This window comes from Lipotes vexillifer, unplaced genomic scaffold, assembly GCF_000442215.2.
Source record: "Lipotes vexillifer unplaced genomic scaffold, Lipotes_vexillifer_v1.1 scaffold217, whole genome shotgun sequence".
Lineage (NCBI taxonomy): Eukaryota > Metazoa > Chordata > Mammalia > Artiodactyla > Lipotidae > Lipotes > Lipotes vexillifer.
The window spans coordinates 682,372-699,825 of record NW_006788200.1 but is presented as its reverse complement, the minus strand read 5'-3'; the positions used below and the strand labels follow the sequence as shown (position 1 = coordinate 699,825).

The 17,454-nt window shown below is 39.4% G+C and overlaps 1 protein-coding gene and 1 pseudogene across 2 annotated transcripts in view; both read right to left on the bottom strand.

Moving 5' to 3' along the window:
• LOC103087574 (60S ribosomal protein L21 pseudogene) overlaps window positions 1-22 on the bottom strand; it is a 714-nt pseudogene extending 692 nt beyond the window's left edge.
• Window positions 1-17,454, bottom strand: part of RAD50 (RAD50 double strand break repair protein) — a 102,074-nt gene that overhangs the window by 68,283 nt on the left and 16,337 nt on the right. Inside the window, exons 3-5 of one of the 2 annotated variants that reach the window (XM_007461334.1) lie at window positions 6,493-6,644; window positions 3,952-4,137; window positions 3,389-3,593 (exon numbers count right to left, since the gene is read on the bottom strand). In XM_007461334.1, the coding sequence (XP_007461396.1) occupies window positions 3,389-3,593; window positions 3,952-4,137; window positions 6,493-6,644 (543 nt within the window). The remainder of the gene's footprint in view (window positions 1-3,388; window positions 3,594-3,951; window positions 4,138-6,492; window positions 6,645-17,454) is intronic. The other variant, XM_007461335.1, reaches the window with a different exon arrangement.

The following is a 17,454-nucleotide window of genomic DNA, read 5'->3' as shown; positions in this document are numbered from 1 at the left end:
TCTTTCCCTTTGTGTTGGTCATTTTGGTGAATTACTGGAAGATGGTGGTTTCATCCCAAAGGCCAGGCCATCACTTTAAAAATCACTTTACTGAGATGGAACTCACCTACCATACAATTCACCCATTTAAAGTGTACAATTCAACATATTTTAGTATATTCAGAGTTGTGCAACCATCCCCCATGACATTTTCTCTTCCAAAAAAGAAACTCTGTGCCCTTAAGCAGTCACTATTTATTCGTCTCTACCCACTACCCTAGGCAACTGCTAATCTATTTTCTGTCTCTATAGATTTGCCTATTCTGGACATTTCAAATAAATGGAACGGCATCATACAATTATGTAGTCTTTTATGATTGGCTTCTTTCGATTAACATGTTTTCAAGGTTCTTGCCTACTGTAGCTTGTATCAGAACTTCATACTTTTTAAAGCTGAATAATATTCCATGTATGGATATGCCACATTTTATTGATCAGTTAATGGATATTTGAATTGTTTCCATTTTTGGGCTATTATGAATAATGCTGTTATGAACTTTCCTATGTAAGTTTTTGTATAGATGTACATTTTAATTGCTCTTGGGTATAAGATACTTAGGAGTAAAATGGCCAGGTCATATGGTAACTCTACGTTTAACATTTTCTTTTAATTTATTTATTATTTTAATTTATTTTTGGCTGTGTTGGGTCTTCGCTGCTGCATGTGGGCTTTCTCTAGTTGCAGGGAGCAGGGGTTACTCTTCGTTGCAGCATGCAGGCTTCTCATTGCAGTGGCTTCTCTTGCTGTGGAGCACAGGCTCCACGTGCGCGGGCTTCAGTAGCTGTAGCACGTGGGCTCAGTAGTTGTGGCGCATGGGCTTAGCTGCTCCACCATGTGGGATCTTCCCGGACCAGGGCTCAAACCCACGTCCCCTGCATTGGCAGGTGGATTCTTAACCACTGCACCACAAGAGAAGTCCCTATGTTTAACATTTTGAGGAACTGCTGAACTGTTTTCCAAAGTGGCTGCCCCATTTAACATTCCCACCATCATGTATGAAGGTTCCAATTTCTCCACATCCTTTTCAATAATTATTACCTATTTTTTTTGACTTTTAGCCATTCTAGTGGGTGTGAAGTAATAGCTCATTGTGATTCTGATATGCATTTCCCTGATGAATAATGACATCAAGTATCTTTTCATGTGCTTATTGGACACATACATATATTCCCTGAAGAAATATCTATTCAGAGCCTTTGTGCATTTTCAAATTGTGTTACTTTTTTTTACTGGGTTCTTCATATAACCCAGATTGACATTCCTTATCACATATGTGACTTGCAAATATTTTCTCCCATTCTATGGGTTGTGTTTTTGCTTTCTTGATGGTATAGTTTGTAGAACAAAAGGTTTTTCTTTTGATGAAGTCCAATTTATCCATTTTTTCTTTTCTTTTCTCACTTGTGCCACAGTCACCATCTTTTAGCTCTTAAAGAACCTATGTTCTAAACCAGCAGCCCCCAACCTTTCTGGCACCAGGGACCGGTTTCATGGAAAACAATTTTTCCACAGGCTGGGGCAGGGTTGGGGGAGTGATGGTTCAGGCAGTAATGAGAGCAATGGGGAGCAGCAAATGAAGCTTGCCCGCTTGTCCGCCACTCACCTTCTGCTGTGCAGCCTGGTTCCTAAAAGGCCACGGACCAGTACCGGCCTATGGCCCAGGGGTTGGGAACCTCTGTTCTAAACTGTATCATTCGCATAGCTCTTCACTTTACTTCTTTGTAATCCTAACTATCTTTTAAAATATATTCCTTATTTCTCCAACTAGACTATAAGATCATTAAAAGCAACGTCTAAGTCTTTGGCTTCCTTATTCCCAAGAGCACCTAGCACAGTGCTATGCACAAAACAATAAATATTCATTAAAAGATGCATTCATGGGCTTCCCTGGGGGCACAGTGGTTGAGAGTCTGCTTGCCGATGCAGGGGACACGGGTTCGTGCCCCGGTCCGGGAAGATCCCACATGCCGTGAAGCGGCTAGGCCTATGAGCCATGGCCGCTGAGCCTGCGTGTCCAGAGCCTGTGCTCCGCAGCGGGAGAGGCCACAACAGTGAGAGGCCCATGTACCGCAAAAAAAAAAAAAAAAAAGATGCATTCATGTCAATGGGCACTGGGACAGAAAATCAAAGTTTTTCCATATTACAATTCCAAGATCTATATCAGCATTTATAGGTGAGTTTTAAAAAACTAAATCAATAATTAAAATTTTTTTTTCTTAAATATCTCATTATCTGTAAATTTAAAAAGCCATTTTTAAGAATGCTCTTATTTAGACTAGGAATACCTTAAGGGGCAAGGACACTATTGTAGTTCTCCTTGTACCTATAGCCCCAAGCATAGTATACCCTGGCACACAGGAAACACTTAATAAATGCTTATGAAATGAATAAATGGGATTTCTTTAAGATCTTACTTATAGGGCTTCCCTGGTGGCACAGTGGTTGAGAGTCCGCCTGCCCATGTAGGGGACACGGGGTCGTGCCCCGGGCTGGAAAGATCCCACATACTGCAGAGCGGCTAGGCCTGTGAGCCATGGCCGCTGTGCCTGCGCGTCCGGAGCCTGTGCTCCGCAACAGGAGAGCCACAATGGTGAGAGGCCCGCGTACCGCAAAAAATAATAAAAAAAAAAAAAAAAAAAAAAAAAAAAAAAAGAACAAGTGGGCTTTAAAAAAAAAAAAAGATCTTACTTATAAACCACAGAATTTAGAAAGCTAACTCATTTGCAAATATATCAACACGTTATGCACCAATTTCAAATTTTGTGTAATGTCAAGAACATCCTGCAAATTATAAAAATTCCCTAAAAGACCTGTCAATTAAAAAAAAAAAGTCTCCTTAAGAATACAGAACTGTAAGGTTGAGCCATTACACTGATATTTAAAAATTAGTGATCTAGGGCTTCCCTGGTGGCACAATGGTTGACAGTCCGCCTGCCGATGCAGGGGACACGGGTTTATTATGCCCGGTCTGGGAAGATCCCACATGCCGCGGAGCGGCTGGGCCCGTGAGCCATGGCCGCTGAGCCTGCGCGTCCGGAGCCTGTGCTCCACAATGGGAGAGGCCACAACAGTGAGAGGCCCGCGTACCGCAAAAAAAAAAAAAAAAAAAAATTAGTGATCTACATTACTAATTTAATATGATGCTACAAATTTGTTTACCCTCAAATCCAAGCTCTTTGGGCAACTTAAATACAGACGTAAGACATGAACCATAACATTATATAGTCTCTGATAATTTTTTCAAGAAATATACACACCATTCAAATGCACAGAAAAATAATGCTTTTCGGGTGAGTGATACCATTGTAAATGGTGACCTTCTCCTCAGCATACAAGAAACCAAATTACCTTCAATGTATCAAGTTCATTCTCATAGGATTTGACAATTTCCTTTGACGATGTTAACTGCGCTTCTTTACTAGTAATCTGATCGCGAATCTCACAAGCTTTTTCCTTATTTTGCTTCAGATATTTTAGTTCTGTTTGACATTCTTTTACTTTCTGACCTTGTGTCTGACGTACCTGCCGAAGTGTTTCCAAGGCTTTAATGTACCTTTGAAGATATTAAATAAAAATAAAATTTCTGGCTAAGCAAATTATAGTATATCCAAACAATGAACTATAATGCAGTCATTAAGATTACATTTACAAAGAGTTTTTAATAACTTAGAAAATGCTTATGACATAATAGTAAGTACAAATGTTACATATATACTGTCAACCAGCTAAATAAAGATGCAAAGAAAGAAAACTGAAAGGAAATATGCTGACTGGTTGCCACTGGATAAGAGGTAATAACTGCTGACCTTCTTGCTTTACAATTTCTTTCTGTTTAAAAAGAAGAAGCATCTAAATTGCAACTCTGGCTCAACAACTTAATGGACTACAAAATCTAATTAAAGGTTACAAACCTTGTTGCAGAAAAAATCTCATCAAATTTTTGCTTCAAAGCCTTTCCTTCACTTAAAGGCCAATTAGACTCTTCTTGGTGACAGAAAATGACATTATTTAGCACAGATTTGGAAACCCCAAGAGAACTTATCATCTCTCGGTCAATTTCTGCACACTTGGAGCTGAGACTGACCTTTTCGCCATGCCTATAGAAAATGAAAATCAAGAACTTATGTAAAATATTCTGTTACTTAGTCAATCTTTCATGCTGTACTTGCAAAACAAAAAACAAAAACAAATGGCCCCTCATCCACTCCCTGTGGAGAGCTTTCTCATATTAAAAGGTATAACTCTTGGGCCTCCCTGGTGGCACAGTGGTTGAGAGTCCGCCTGCCGATGCAGGGGACACGGATTCGTGCCCTGGTCCAGGAAGATCCCACATGCCTCAGAGTGGCTGGGCCTGTGAGCCATGGCCGCTGAGCCTGAGCGTCCAGAGCCTGTGCTCTGCAACGGGAGAGGCCACAACAGTGAGAGGCCCGCATACCGCAAAAAGAAACCAAAAAACAAAAAAAAAACATGATGATACATAACAGACAGGCAAAGGTACTTGAAAACATCTAAAGACTGTACAGTTTATTATTTATTTATTTTTAAAGTCACCAATTTATTCTGTAAGGTCAGTAAAACCTCATTGCTGAAAAATAGGTATATATTTAAACAGGAGGAAAAGAAAGATCAATTAAACTTACCACAATGATTCAGAATAAAATCTTAGGAAAGCAGCAATATATTTGGACTTTTCTCATGAAATAAATTTTTGATAGTATAAAAAATTAGTTGTATATACATGAAATGTACATTACTAAAACTTTAAAAATATTTGCTTATATGTAATATTTTATTATTTTTATTTTATGGTAAATAAGTTCTCAAAGTGTAAATTATATTAATTTAGAAGAAAGATAATTTTTGCCAATTACTTTTGTATTGTTTTCTTTTTGACTGTACAACTTAGATAAGGGATTGTTCAGTAAAAGACACACAGTAAAAGGAGTATAAAGGCAATCCTTAGTGATGCCCATCCAAGCAAATCCAAGGAAGACTCTTAATCAACAGACCTAAGTTCTACGGTCACATTGACAAAGCAATCAAATAGAGAGAACTGCCTCAGGGTCTTTTAAATAAGTTCCCTACTTCATTATAACCAGGGCCAGAAGCATCCCTGCCCTTGGATTCCAAGAGACCTCTCAGCATCTTTCATCAGATGGAAAAACTGACCATTTTCTTTCATATCTTCTGTCCAGTATCTGTTAACAACTAGATTAGGTGAGTGGATGCAGTGTCTGTCTTTACTGTCATTTTATATGTATTCTGAAATTACACTGAATGTACTAAGAATGTTTTGTAGGGGGACAGAATGGACAAAGATAGACCAGGAGATTAAGACATTAGACCAGGGAATGATGATGGTAGCTTGAACAAGAATGGTTCTCATAGAGATGGAGAGAAACAGACTGAAGAGCCAGTTAGGTGAAATCCATAGGACTTGGTAATGAACTGAATATAGATGGCAAGGAAGCTGTCAAGACAGACTTAGGTTCGTGTCACTGGATGGATGGGGGTGTCATTCACTGAGATAAGGAGGTCTATTTTGTATAGCAATAGCATTATCCTAATTAATACAGAGGTTATTTGTGACCTTAGTTGGAGCTGTTTCAGTACAAGAATGGGGCTAGAGTAGGAGTCAGGAGGAAGTCAAGAAATGGAGACAGTGAGTATCAACAACTCTTTTGAAAAAATTGCCTGTAAAGGGGAAGACAGAGACAGACCGTAACTGGAGTGAAATGAAATCTGAGGTTGTGGGAGAGACCTGAGTATGTTTAAAAGCCAGTGAAAAGAATCCACTTGAGAAGCCAGTAGCTAGTACAGTGTATCTAGCACATAACAGGTGTGACACATTATTGATTAAATAAAGAAATTATTTAATTAGTTTAACAAATGAATAAATGAAAGGAAGGGATAAGATGATAAGTAATTTGCTCAACAAGGATAAAGCCATGAATTCAGGGCAGCCTACCTAATTCCAATATCCAAACCCATTACAATATGATACCTGCCCTTAACAGAATGACAACAGTTGAAAGGGACCTGTCTGCTTATCTCATCCTTCCCTATAGACATGACTACTAGCACTTTTCATTCATTCAATCTATATTTGAGTGATTATGCACCTTCAATTTAGCAACTGTCCATAAATTACTCAAAGGAGTGGAGCATTATCACTAAATCTTTAATGGGATCATTCTGTTTAAATGATAAATAGTATCAAATAAAAAATTAGATGTTGATAGTGGACAAGGCTGTGCAGGTGTAGAGTCAAGGTGGATCTCTACTTTCTGCTCAGTTGTGCTGAGAAACTAAAACAGCTCTAAAGATAAAGTCCGTTAAAAAATTAATAAGCTCCCGTAAAATAAACTTAAAGTAGTAGGAAAAAACCATAGTTTTATAGACCTAAAGACAAAAAAATGAACAGATAATTCAAATATATAATAAACACCTACTTTGTTCTAGTAATGACTCCTTCCAGGGTTTTAAATTCTGTCTTTTTGCTTTTCTGAGTACAAACCATAGATCTCTGCACAGCTACAAGTTCTCCATTGACATCACGGAACTGCAGACGAATCTGTGCTCTAACATCTGTTTCTTGAGCAACCTTTGAAGGTAAAGAGAGAAAAATTATGCTACCTTAGTAAGTATCAGAACATTAGTTCTGAAAGAAAATATATAGGCAATCTTACTCATCAAAAATGAAAAAAAAAGAAAAACAACCGAAATAAATGAGATTACATATCATTCAAAATACAGAAGGACACTGAAGAGCCAAAGCAATCTTGAGAAAGAAAACAGAGCAGGAGGAATCAGGCTCCCTGACTTCAGACTACACTATAAAGCTACAGAAATCAAAGCAGTATGGTACTGGCACCAAGACAGACTTACAGATCAACAGAACAGGATAGAAAGACCAAAAATAAACCCACACACCTATGGTCAATTAATCTACAAAAAAGAAGGCAAGAATATACAGTGGAAAAAAGTCTCTTTAATAAGTGGTGCTGTGAAAACTGGTGAGCCACATCTAAAAGAATAAGATTAGAACATTCTCTAACACCATACACAAAAATAAACTCAAAATGGATCAAAGACCTAAATGTAAGACTGGATACTATAGAACTCTTAGAGAAAAACATAGGCAGAACACTCTTTGACATAAATCACAGCAACATTTTTTTGCATCCACCTCCTAGAGTAATGAAAATAAAAACAAAAATAAACAAATGGGACCTAATAAAACTTCAAGCTTTTGCACAGCAAAGGAAACCATAAACAAAGGAAAAGACAACCCACAGAACTGGAGAAAATATTTGCAAATGATGTGACTGACAAGGGATTAATCTCCAAAATATACAAACAGCTCAACAGCTCAATATCAACAAACAGCCCAATCAAAAAATGGGCAGAAAATCTAACTAGACACTTCTCCAAAGAAGACACACAGAGGAGTGATCAAGATAGTGGAGTAGTAGGACATGAAGCTCCCCTTCTCCCATAAATACATCAAAAATACATCTACATGTGGAATGATTCTCATAGAATATCTACTGTAAGCTGGCAGAAGACCTCAGACTGTTGAAACGGCAAGAAAATCTCCAGTAAGTGGGTAGGAAAAAAGAAAAAAAAAGCAAGAAAGGAATTGGGATGGGACCTGCGCCCCTAGGAGGGAGCTGTGAAAGAGGAAAGGTTCCTGCACCCTGGGAACTCCCTCACCAGTGGGGAGATTGGCTAGGACAGAAGGGGAGTTTCTGAGCCTCATAAGTGAATGCAGCACTGGGTTTGTGGCAGCCAGAGCAAAGGGAGAACTACACATATGGTCAGTGCTGCCACCCTGCACTCCCTAGCCTGAGACACTCTTCCACCAGTGTGGGCAGGGGCTGGGTGCTGGAACTCTGGCTTCGGAAATCAGAACCAGAGAGAGGACTAGTGGAAACAGCCTGCAGGGGGACTGGAATCCAGTGTGAGCACAACTGAGGGTGTACTCAGAGGAAGCCTGGGCCGCCTTAGAGGCCAGTTGCCATTGTTTTGGGGGTGCATGAGAGGAGAGGCAGGACTCTGATTGTAGCCTTTTTCCCTGTGCATGTGGTCTCAGAGGGCAGGACACTGCCTGCACGGGCTCCAGGAGTGGTCTCCTGGCCCCCGCTGCCTCCCTCCCAGAACTCAGGAGTGGTCGCGATCCACTGCCACTACCCGTCCAGATGCCAGGAGTGGTCGCAAGCCCCCCCTGCCTCCACCCCAGACCCCACTGCCTCCACCCCAGACCCCAGGAGGGGTCGCGAGCCTCGCTGCCTCCCTCCCGGACCCCAGGAGTGGTCCTGAGGCCCTGCCGCTGCCTGCCTGGACTCCAGGAGTGGTCACAAGCCACCTCGATTCCCATCATATGCTCTTAGGGTGCTCCTGAGCCGCCACCACAAACCTGAGGACCAGGCACAAGCTGCCGCATCTGCACACCCGCTATCAAGGAAATAACAAGCAAATGCTAAGGAAAGAGGTGGCAGGCATCCATACTAAAAAGAGCCCTTGCACCAAATATATTAAACTCACACAAGCTACAGAGGAATACCCCCACGTATAAATAGCCCTCCACAACCACAGTATATAACTGTTTCTCCTAAACTCACAAAGTAACAGAAATATAAATAAAATGAAGAAGCACAGCAACCACTCCTAAAGACCAAGAAAATTCCCCTGAAAGAACAAACAATGAAACACACCTCTTCTAATAGACACCAGTTTCAAAAAGGAGATAATGAAAATACTAAAAGAATTAAGAAAGACTATTGATGGAAATGTAGAATACTGTAAAAAAGAACAAGAAGCTATAAAGAAGAACCAAGAAAAATTAGAAAACTCATTTGCAGAGACAAAAGCTGAGCTAAAAGCAATGAATAGCAGAATGAACAATGCATTAGAACAAATAACTGACCTGGAAGATAGAATAACAGAAACCACCCAATCAGGACAGCAGACAGAAAGCCAGATCAAAAAAAGGAAAGCAACATAAGAGACCTATGGGATAATATAAAGCATTCCAATCTACACATAACAGGGATCCCAGAAGGAGAAAAAAAAAAGTGGATCAAAAATGTATTTGAAGAAATTATGGCTGAAAACTTCCCAAACCTAAAGAAGGAAACAGATATGCAGGTTCAGGAAGCACAGAGGGTTCCAAACAAGATAAACCCAAACAGACCTACATCAAGACATATCATAAGAAAAATGGCAAAATTTAAAGACAAAGAGAGGATTCTAAAGGCAGCAAAAGAAAAACAAAGAGTTAATTACAAGTGGACTCCATAAGGCTATCAGCAGATTTCTCTACAGAAACACTGCAGGCCAAAAGGGAGTGGCAAGACATATTCAAAGTCCTGAAAGGGAAAAACGTGCAACCTAGGATACTCTACCCAGCAAGATTATCATTTAGAACAGAAGGAGGGCTTCCCTGGTGGCGCATTGGTTAAGAATCGCCTGCCAATGCAGGGGACACGGGTTTGAGCTCCGGTCTGGGAAGATCCCACAGGTGGCAGATCACCCAAGTCCATGCACCACAACTACTGAAGCCCGCGTGCCTAGAGCCCATGCTCCACAACAAGAAGCCACCACAATGAGAAGCCTGTACACTGCAACGAAGAACAGCCCTCCATCACCGCAACTAGAGAAAGCCCGTGCGCAGCAACGAACACCCAACACAGCCAAAAATAAAAATAAATAAAATAGGACTTCCCTGGTGGCGCAGTGGTTGAGAGTCCGCCTGCCAATGCAGGGGACACGGGTTCGTGCCCCGGTCCGGGAAGATCCCACATGCCACGGAGCGGCTAGGCCTGTGAGCCATGGCCGCTGAGCCTGCGCGTCCGGAGCCTGTGCTCCGCAACGAGAGAGGCCACAACAGTGAGAGGCCCGTGTATCGCAAAATAAATAAATAAATAAATAAATAAATTAATTAATTAAATAAAAAAGAATAGCGAGGTAAAGAATTTCTCAGAAAAGCAAAAACTAAAGAATACAGCAATACTAAACCTATCCTAAAGGAAATATTGAAAGGTCTTCTCTAAATAAAAAAGAAGAATCTACAGGAAAGAGAAAATCACAATTAGAAAGTAAATCACTTAAATAAGCCAGTACACAGATTTTAAAAAAAATCAAAATATTTTGGTGAAAGTGATGATAACCACAATGAAGAGCAAAAGAATGATCATGAAGATGTAAAAGAGGACACCAAAATCATAATATGAGGAAAAGAGTAAGAAAATGTAGATTTTTTTTTTCATGTGTTTGAGCTTATTATGACTACCAGTCTAAGGGAAATATTGGGTTGACCAAAAGGTTCATTCATTTTTTTCTGTAAGATGGCTCTAGTAGCACTTAGCTCTCTCTTTAACTTCATTCAAAACAATTTTGTTAGATTGTATGTGACAGCTGTCATATCAGCGTGCACTTAAAAAAAGACTTCTCAAAATCGGTGAATTTTTGTGTAGCCATTTAATATTGAAGATGGAAGAAAAAAAGCAACACTTTCAGTATACTGTGCTTTATTATTTCAAGAAAGGTAAAAAACGCAACCAAAATGCAAAAAGAGATTTGTGCAGCATATGGAGAAGGTGCTGTGACTGACTGAACGTGTCAAAAGTGGTTTGCAAAGTTTTGTGCTGGAGATTTCTCGCTGGACGATGCTCCACGGTCGGGCAGACGAAGTTGATAGCGATCAAATCAAAAAATTAATTGAGAACAATCAACGTTATACCATGCGGGAGACAGCCGACATACTCAAAATATCCAAATCAAGCACTGAAAATCATCTGCACCAGCTTGGTTATGTGAATTGCTTTGATGTTTGGTTTCCACCTTCTTGACTGTATTTCTGCATGCGATTCCCTACTTAAACTTAATGAAAACATTCTATTTTTTTTTTTTTTTTAAAACAAATTGTGACGGGCAATGAAGAGTGGGTACTGTACAATAGTGTGGAACAGAAGAGATCATGGGGCAAGCGAAATGAACCACCACCAACCACACCAAAGGCCAGTCTTCATCCAAAGAAGGTGATGTTGTGAATATGGTAGGACTGGAAGGGAGTCCTCTATTATGAGCTCCTTCCAGAAAACCAAACAATTCCAACAAGTACTGCTCCCAATTAGACCAACTGAAAGCACTCAATGAAAAGCGTCCAGAATTAGTCAACAGAAAACATAAAATCTTCCATCAGGATAACACAAGACCACATGTTTCTCTGATGACCAGGCAAAAACTGTTACAGCTTGGCTGGGACGTTCTGATTCATCCGCTGTATTCACCAGGCATTGCACCTTCAGATTTCCATTTATTTCGGTCTCTACAAAATTCTCTTACTGGAAAAAATTTCAATTTCCTGGAAGACTGTAAAAGGCATCCAGAACAGTTCTTTGCTCAAAAAGATAAAAAGTTGGGCTTCCCTGGTGGCGCAGTGGTTGAGAGTCCACCTGCCGATGCAGGGGACACGGGTTCGTGCCCCGGTCCAGGAAGATCCCACATGCCGCGGAGTGGCTAGGCCCATAAGCCATGGCCGCTGAGCCTGCGTGTCTGGAGCCTGTGCTCCGCAGTGGGAGAGGCCACAGCAGTGAGAGGCCTGTGTACCGGAAAAAAATAAAATAAAATAAAGATAAAAAGTTTTGGGAAGATGTAATTATGAAGTTGCCTGAACAATGGCACTATGTAGTGGAACAAAAGGGTGAATACGTTGTTCAATAACGTTCTTGTGAAAACGAAAGTGTGTCTTTCATTTTCACTTAAAAACCAAAGGTACTTTTTGGCCAACCCAACAGATATAGGAAGGGGTTAACATACTTGAAAAAGAAGGTACGCACAAATCAAAAACATATAATAGATTCCCAAAAATGAAAAAGAAGAGAACATAAGTATAATACAAAAGAAAACCATTGAACTACAAAAGAAAAAACAGAAAGGGACAAAGAAGAAATACAAAATCAACAGGAAAACAAGGTTTAAAATGGCAATAAATACATACCTATCAATAATTACTTTAAATGTCAATGGACTAAATGCTCCAATCAAACAACAGAGAGTAGCAGACTGGATAGAAAAACAAGAGCCTACAATACACTGCCTATAACAGACCCACCCTACGGCAAGGACACACACGGATTGAAAGTGAGGGGATAGAAAAAGATACTTCATGCTAACAGAAATGACAAGAAACCAGGGGTCACAATACGTATATCAGACAAAATAACTTTAAAACAAAAGCCATAAAGAAAGATAAAGAAGGACACTATATGATGATAAAAGGAAGAATACATGAAGAGTATTTTACACTCGTCAACATATACGCACCTAATATAGGAGCATGCAAATACAGAAAATAACTACTACAAGATGCAAAGGAAGAAACTGACAGGACTACAGTAATAGTAAGACTTTAACACCCCACTCAAATCAACAGACAGATCTTGCAGGCAGAGAATCAATAAGGCAACAGAAATCCTAAATTATACAGTAAAACAGTTAGACATAACTGATATTTGGACATTACATCCAAAAAAACCCAGAATATACATTCTTTTCAAGCACACATGGAACATTCTCTAGGACTGACCATATACTCTGGCACAAAACAAGCCTCAACAAATTTAAGAGCATAGAAATTATCTCAAGCATCTTTTCTGACCACAACAGCATGGAACTAGAAATTAACCACAGGAAAAAAAAAGAGAAGAAAACGATTATATGGAGACTAAACAACATGCTACTAAAAAACCAATGGGTTAACAATGAAATCAAAGAGAAAACTAAAAAATACCTTGAGACAAAAGACAATGAAAACACAACCATACAAAAACTATGGGATGCAGCAAAAGCAATTCTTAGAGGGAAGTTCATAGCAATACATTCCTTCCTCAAAAAAAAACAAGAAAAATCTCAAATAAACAACATTAAACTACCACTTAAAAAAATAAGAAAAAGAAGAACAAACAAAACCTCAAGTTGGCAGAAGGAAGGAAATAATAAAGATCAGAGAGAAAATAAATAAAATAGAGATGTAAAACACAACAGAAAAAAACATCAAGACTTTGAAAGGATAAATAAGATTGACAAACCTCTGGCCAGGCTCACGAAGAAGAAAAGAGAGAGAACCCAAATAAACAAAGTAAGAAATGAAAAAGGAAACGTAACAGTTGATACCACAGAAATTCAAAAAACCATAGGGAGTACTATGAACAATTATATGCCAACAAATTCAACAACCTAGAAGAAATGGACAAGTTTCTAGAAACATACAGTCCACCAAAATTGAATCCAGAAGAAATAGATCATTTGAACAGACCGATCACTAGAAGTAAAATAGAATGTGTAATTAAAAAACTCCCTACAAACAAAAGTTCAGGACCAGATGGCTTCACAAGAGAATTCCACCAAACATACAAAGAACTTATACTGATCCTTCTTTAACTCTTCCAAAAAATGGGAGAAGGGAACACTCCCAAAGACATTCTATGAAGTGACCATCACCCTGATACCAAAACCAAAGACAAAACCAAAAAAGAAAATTACAGGCCAATATCTTTGGTGAAGAGAGATACAAAAATTCTCAAAAAATATTAGCAAACCAAATCCAACAACACATAAAAAGATCATACACCACGATCAAGTGGGATATATCCCAAGTTCTCAAGGTTGGTTCAACATACACAAATCAATCAATGTGATACACCACATAAACAAAAGAAAAGACAAAAAACACATGTCATCTCAATAGATGCAGAAAAAGCATTTGACAAAATTCAACATCCATTCATGACAAAAAGTCTTACCAAAGTGGGTACACAGGGAACATAATAAAATCTATTTATGACAAACCCACAGCCAATATAATACTCAACGGTGAAAAGCTGAAAGCCTTCATGCTAAAATCTGGAACAAGACAAGGATGCCCAGATGACTTACCTGGTGATCCAGTGGCTAAGACTCTGCACTGCCTATGTAGGGGGCCCAGGTTCAATCCCTTGTCAGCGAACAAGATCCCACATGCCACAACTAAGAGTTCACATGCTGCAACTAAAGATCCTGCATGCCGCAACAAAGATCCCGAGTGCCACAACTAAGACCCGGCGCAGCCAAATAAAAAATAAATAAATGACAAGGATGCCCATTCTCATCTCTTTTATTCAACGTAGTATTGGAAGTCCTAACCACAGCAATCAGACAAGAAAAAGAAATAAAAGGTATCCAAACTGGAAGGGAAGAGGTAAAACTGTCATTACATGCAGATCATAATATATAGAGAAAACCTTAAAGACTCCACACAAAACCTGCTAGAACTGATAAATTCAGCCAGGTAGCAGGATACAAGATTAACATACAGAAATCGGTTGCATTTCTTTACATCAACAATGAAATATCAAAAAAGGAATGTAAAAAAACACCTTTTAAAATTGTAACCCCGGGACTTCCCTGGTGGCACAGCGGTTAAGAATCCACCTACCAACGCAGGGGACACAGGTTCGATCCCTGGTCCGGGAAGATCCCACATGCCGCAGAGCAACTAAGCCCATGCGCCACAACTACTGAGCCTGTGCTCTAGAACCCACGAGCCACAACTACTGAGCCTACATGCCGTAACTACTGAAATCCGTGCGCCTAAGGCTCCTGCTCTGCAACAAGAGAAGCCACCGCAATGAGAAGCCCGCACACTGCAACAAGGAGTAGGCCCCTCTTGCCGCAACTAGAGAAAGCTGGAACGCAGCAACGAAGACCCAATGCAGCCAAAAATGAATGAATAAATAAATAAATTTTAAAAATAATAATAAAATAAAATCGGAACCCCAAAAATAAAATACTTAGGAATAAACCTCACCAAGAAGGTGAAAGACTTATACATTGAGAACTATAAAACATTAATTATAAGGAAACTGAAGAGTATTCAAAGAAATGAAAGATATCCCAGGCTCTTGAATTGGAAGAATTATTACTGTTAAAATGGCCATATTACCCAAAGCAATCTACACATTTAATGCAATCCCTATCAAATTACCCATGATATTTTTCACAGAACTAGAACAAATAAGCCTAAAATTCATATGGAACCATAAAAGACCCAGAATTGCCAAAGCAATACTGAAGAAAAAGAACAAAATAGGAGGCATAACCCTTCCAGATATCAGACAATACTACAAAGCTACAGTAAGCAAAACAGCATGGTATTTGCACCAAAACAGATATATGGATCAATGGAACAGAAGAGACAGCTCAAAAATAAACCCACACACCTATGGTCAATTAATCTTCGACAAAGGAGACAAGAATATACAATGGGAAAAAGACAGTCTCTTCAGCAAGTGGTGGGAAAGCTGGACAGCCATATGTAAATCAGTGAAGTTAGAACACACCTTCTCACCATACACAAAAATAAACTCAAAATGGCTTAAAGACTTAACATAAGACATGACACCATAAAACTCCTAGAAGAGAACACAGGCAAAACATTCTCTGACATAAATTGTAACAATGTTTTCTTGCTTTTGCACAGCAAAGGAAACCATAAACAAAACGAAAAGACAACCTACAGAATGGGAGAAAATATTTGCAAACAATGCGACTGACAAGGGTTTAATTTCCAAGATATACAAATGGCTCATACATCTCAACAACAGAAAAAAACAACCCAATCCAAAAGTGAGCAGAAGACCTAAATAGACATTTCTTCAAAGAAGAAATACAGATGGTCAATAGGCACATGAAAAGATGCTCAACACTGCTAATTATTAGAGAAATGCAAATCAAAACTACAATGAGGTACCACCTCACACCAGTCAAAATGGCCATCATTAAAAAGTATACAAATAACAAATGCTGGAGAGGGTGTGGAGAAAAGGGAATCCTCCTACACTGTTGGTGGAAATGTAAGTTGGTGCAGCCACTGTGGAAAACAGTATGGAGGTTCCTCAGAAAACTAAAAATAGAATTACCATATGATCCAGCAATCCCACTCCTGGGCATATATACAGACAAAATTATAATTCAAAAAGATACACATATCCCAATGTTCACAGCAGCAATATCCACAACAGCTAAGACATGAAAACAACTTAAATGTCCATCGACAGATGAATGGATAAAGAAGATGTAGTACATATATATACAATGGAATACTACTCTGCCATAAAAAAGAATGAAATAATGCCATTTGCAGCAATATGGATGCAACCAGAGATTATCATACTAAGTGAGGTAAGTCAGAAAGAGAAAGACAAATACCATATGATATCACTTATACTTGGAATCTAAAATATGATACAGGGACTTCCCTGTTAGCGCAGTGGTTAAGAATCCGCCTGCCAATGCAGGGGACACTGGTTCAATCCCTGGTCCAGGAAGATCCCACATGCCACAGAGCACCTAAGCCCGTGAGCCACAACTACTGAGCCTGCGTTCTAGAGCCTGTGAGCCACACTACTGAGCCTGCATGACACACCTTCTGAAAGCCATGCACCTAGAGCCCATGCTCCACAACAAGAGAAGACACTGCAATGAGAAGTCCCTGCACCACAACAAAGAGTAACCCCCGCTCCAGCAACCAGAGAAAGCCTGAGCACAGCAACTAAGACCCAACACAGCCAAAAATAAAAATTAAATTAATTTTAAAAAGTAATAATAATAAAAAATAAAATATGATACAAATGAACCTACCTATGACATAGAAACAGAATCATGGACATGAGAACAGACTGGTGGTTGCCAAGGGGGAGGGGGTTGGAGGAGGGATGGAGTGGGAGATTGGGATTTGCAGATGTAAGCTTTAATATATAGAATGGATAAACAACAAGGCCCTACTGTATAGCACAGAGAACTACATACAATATCCTATGATAAACCATAATGGAAAAGAATATTAAAAAAAGAATGTATATATATATATATATACATATATATATATATATATGTATAACTGAATCACCTTGCTGTACAGCAGTTAACACAACATTGTAAATCAACTATACTTCAATGAAAAAAAAAGACATACAGATGGCCATCAGGCACATGAAAAGATGCCCATCATCACTAATTATTAGAGAAATGAAAAAACCACAATGAGGTATCATCTCACACTGGTCAGAATAGCTATCATCAAAAAGTCTAAAAACAATAAATGCTGGAGAGTGTGTGGAGAAAAGGAAACCCTCTTACACTGTTGGTGGGAATGTAAATTGGTACAGCCACTATGAAGAACAGTATGGAGCTTCCTTAAAAACTAAAAATAGTGGCGCAGTGGTTGAGAGTCTGCCTGCCGATGCAGGGGACACGGGTTCGTGCCCTGGTCTGGGAAGATCCCACATGCTGCGGAGTGGCTAGGCCCGCTGAGCCTGTGCGTCCGGAGCCTGTGCTCTGCAACGGGAGAGGCCACAACAGTGAGAGGCCCG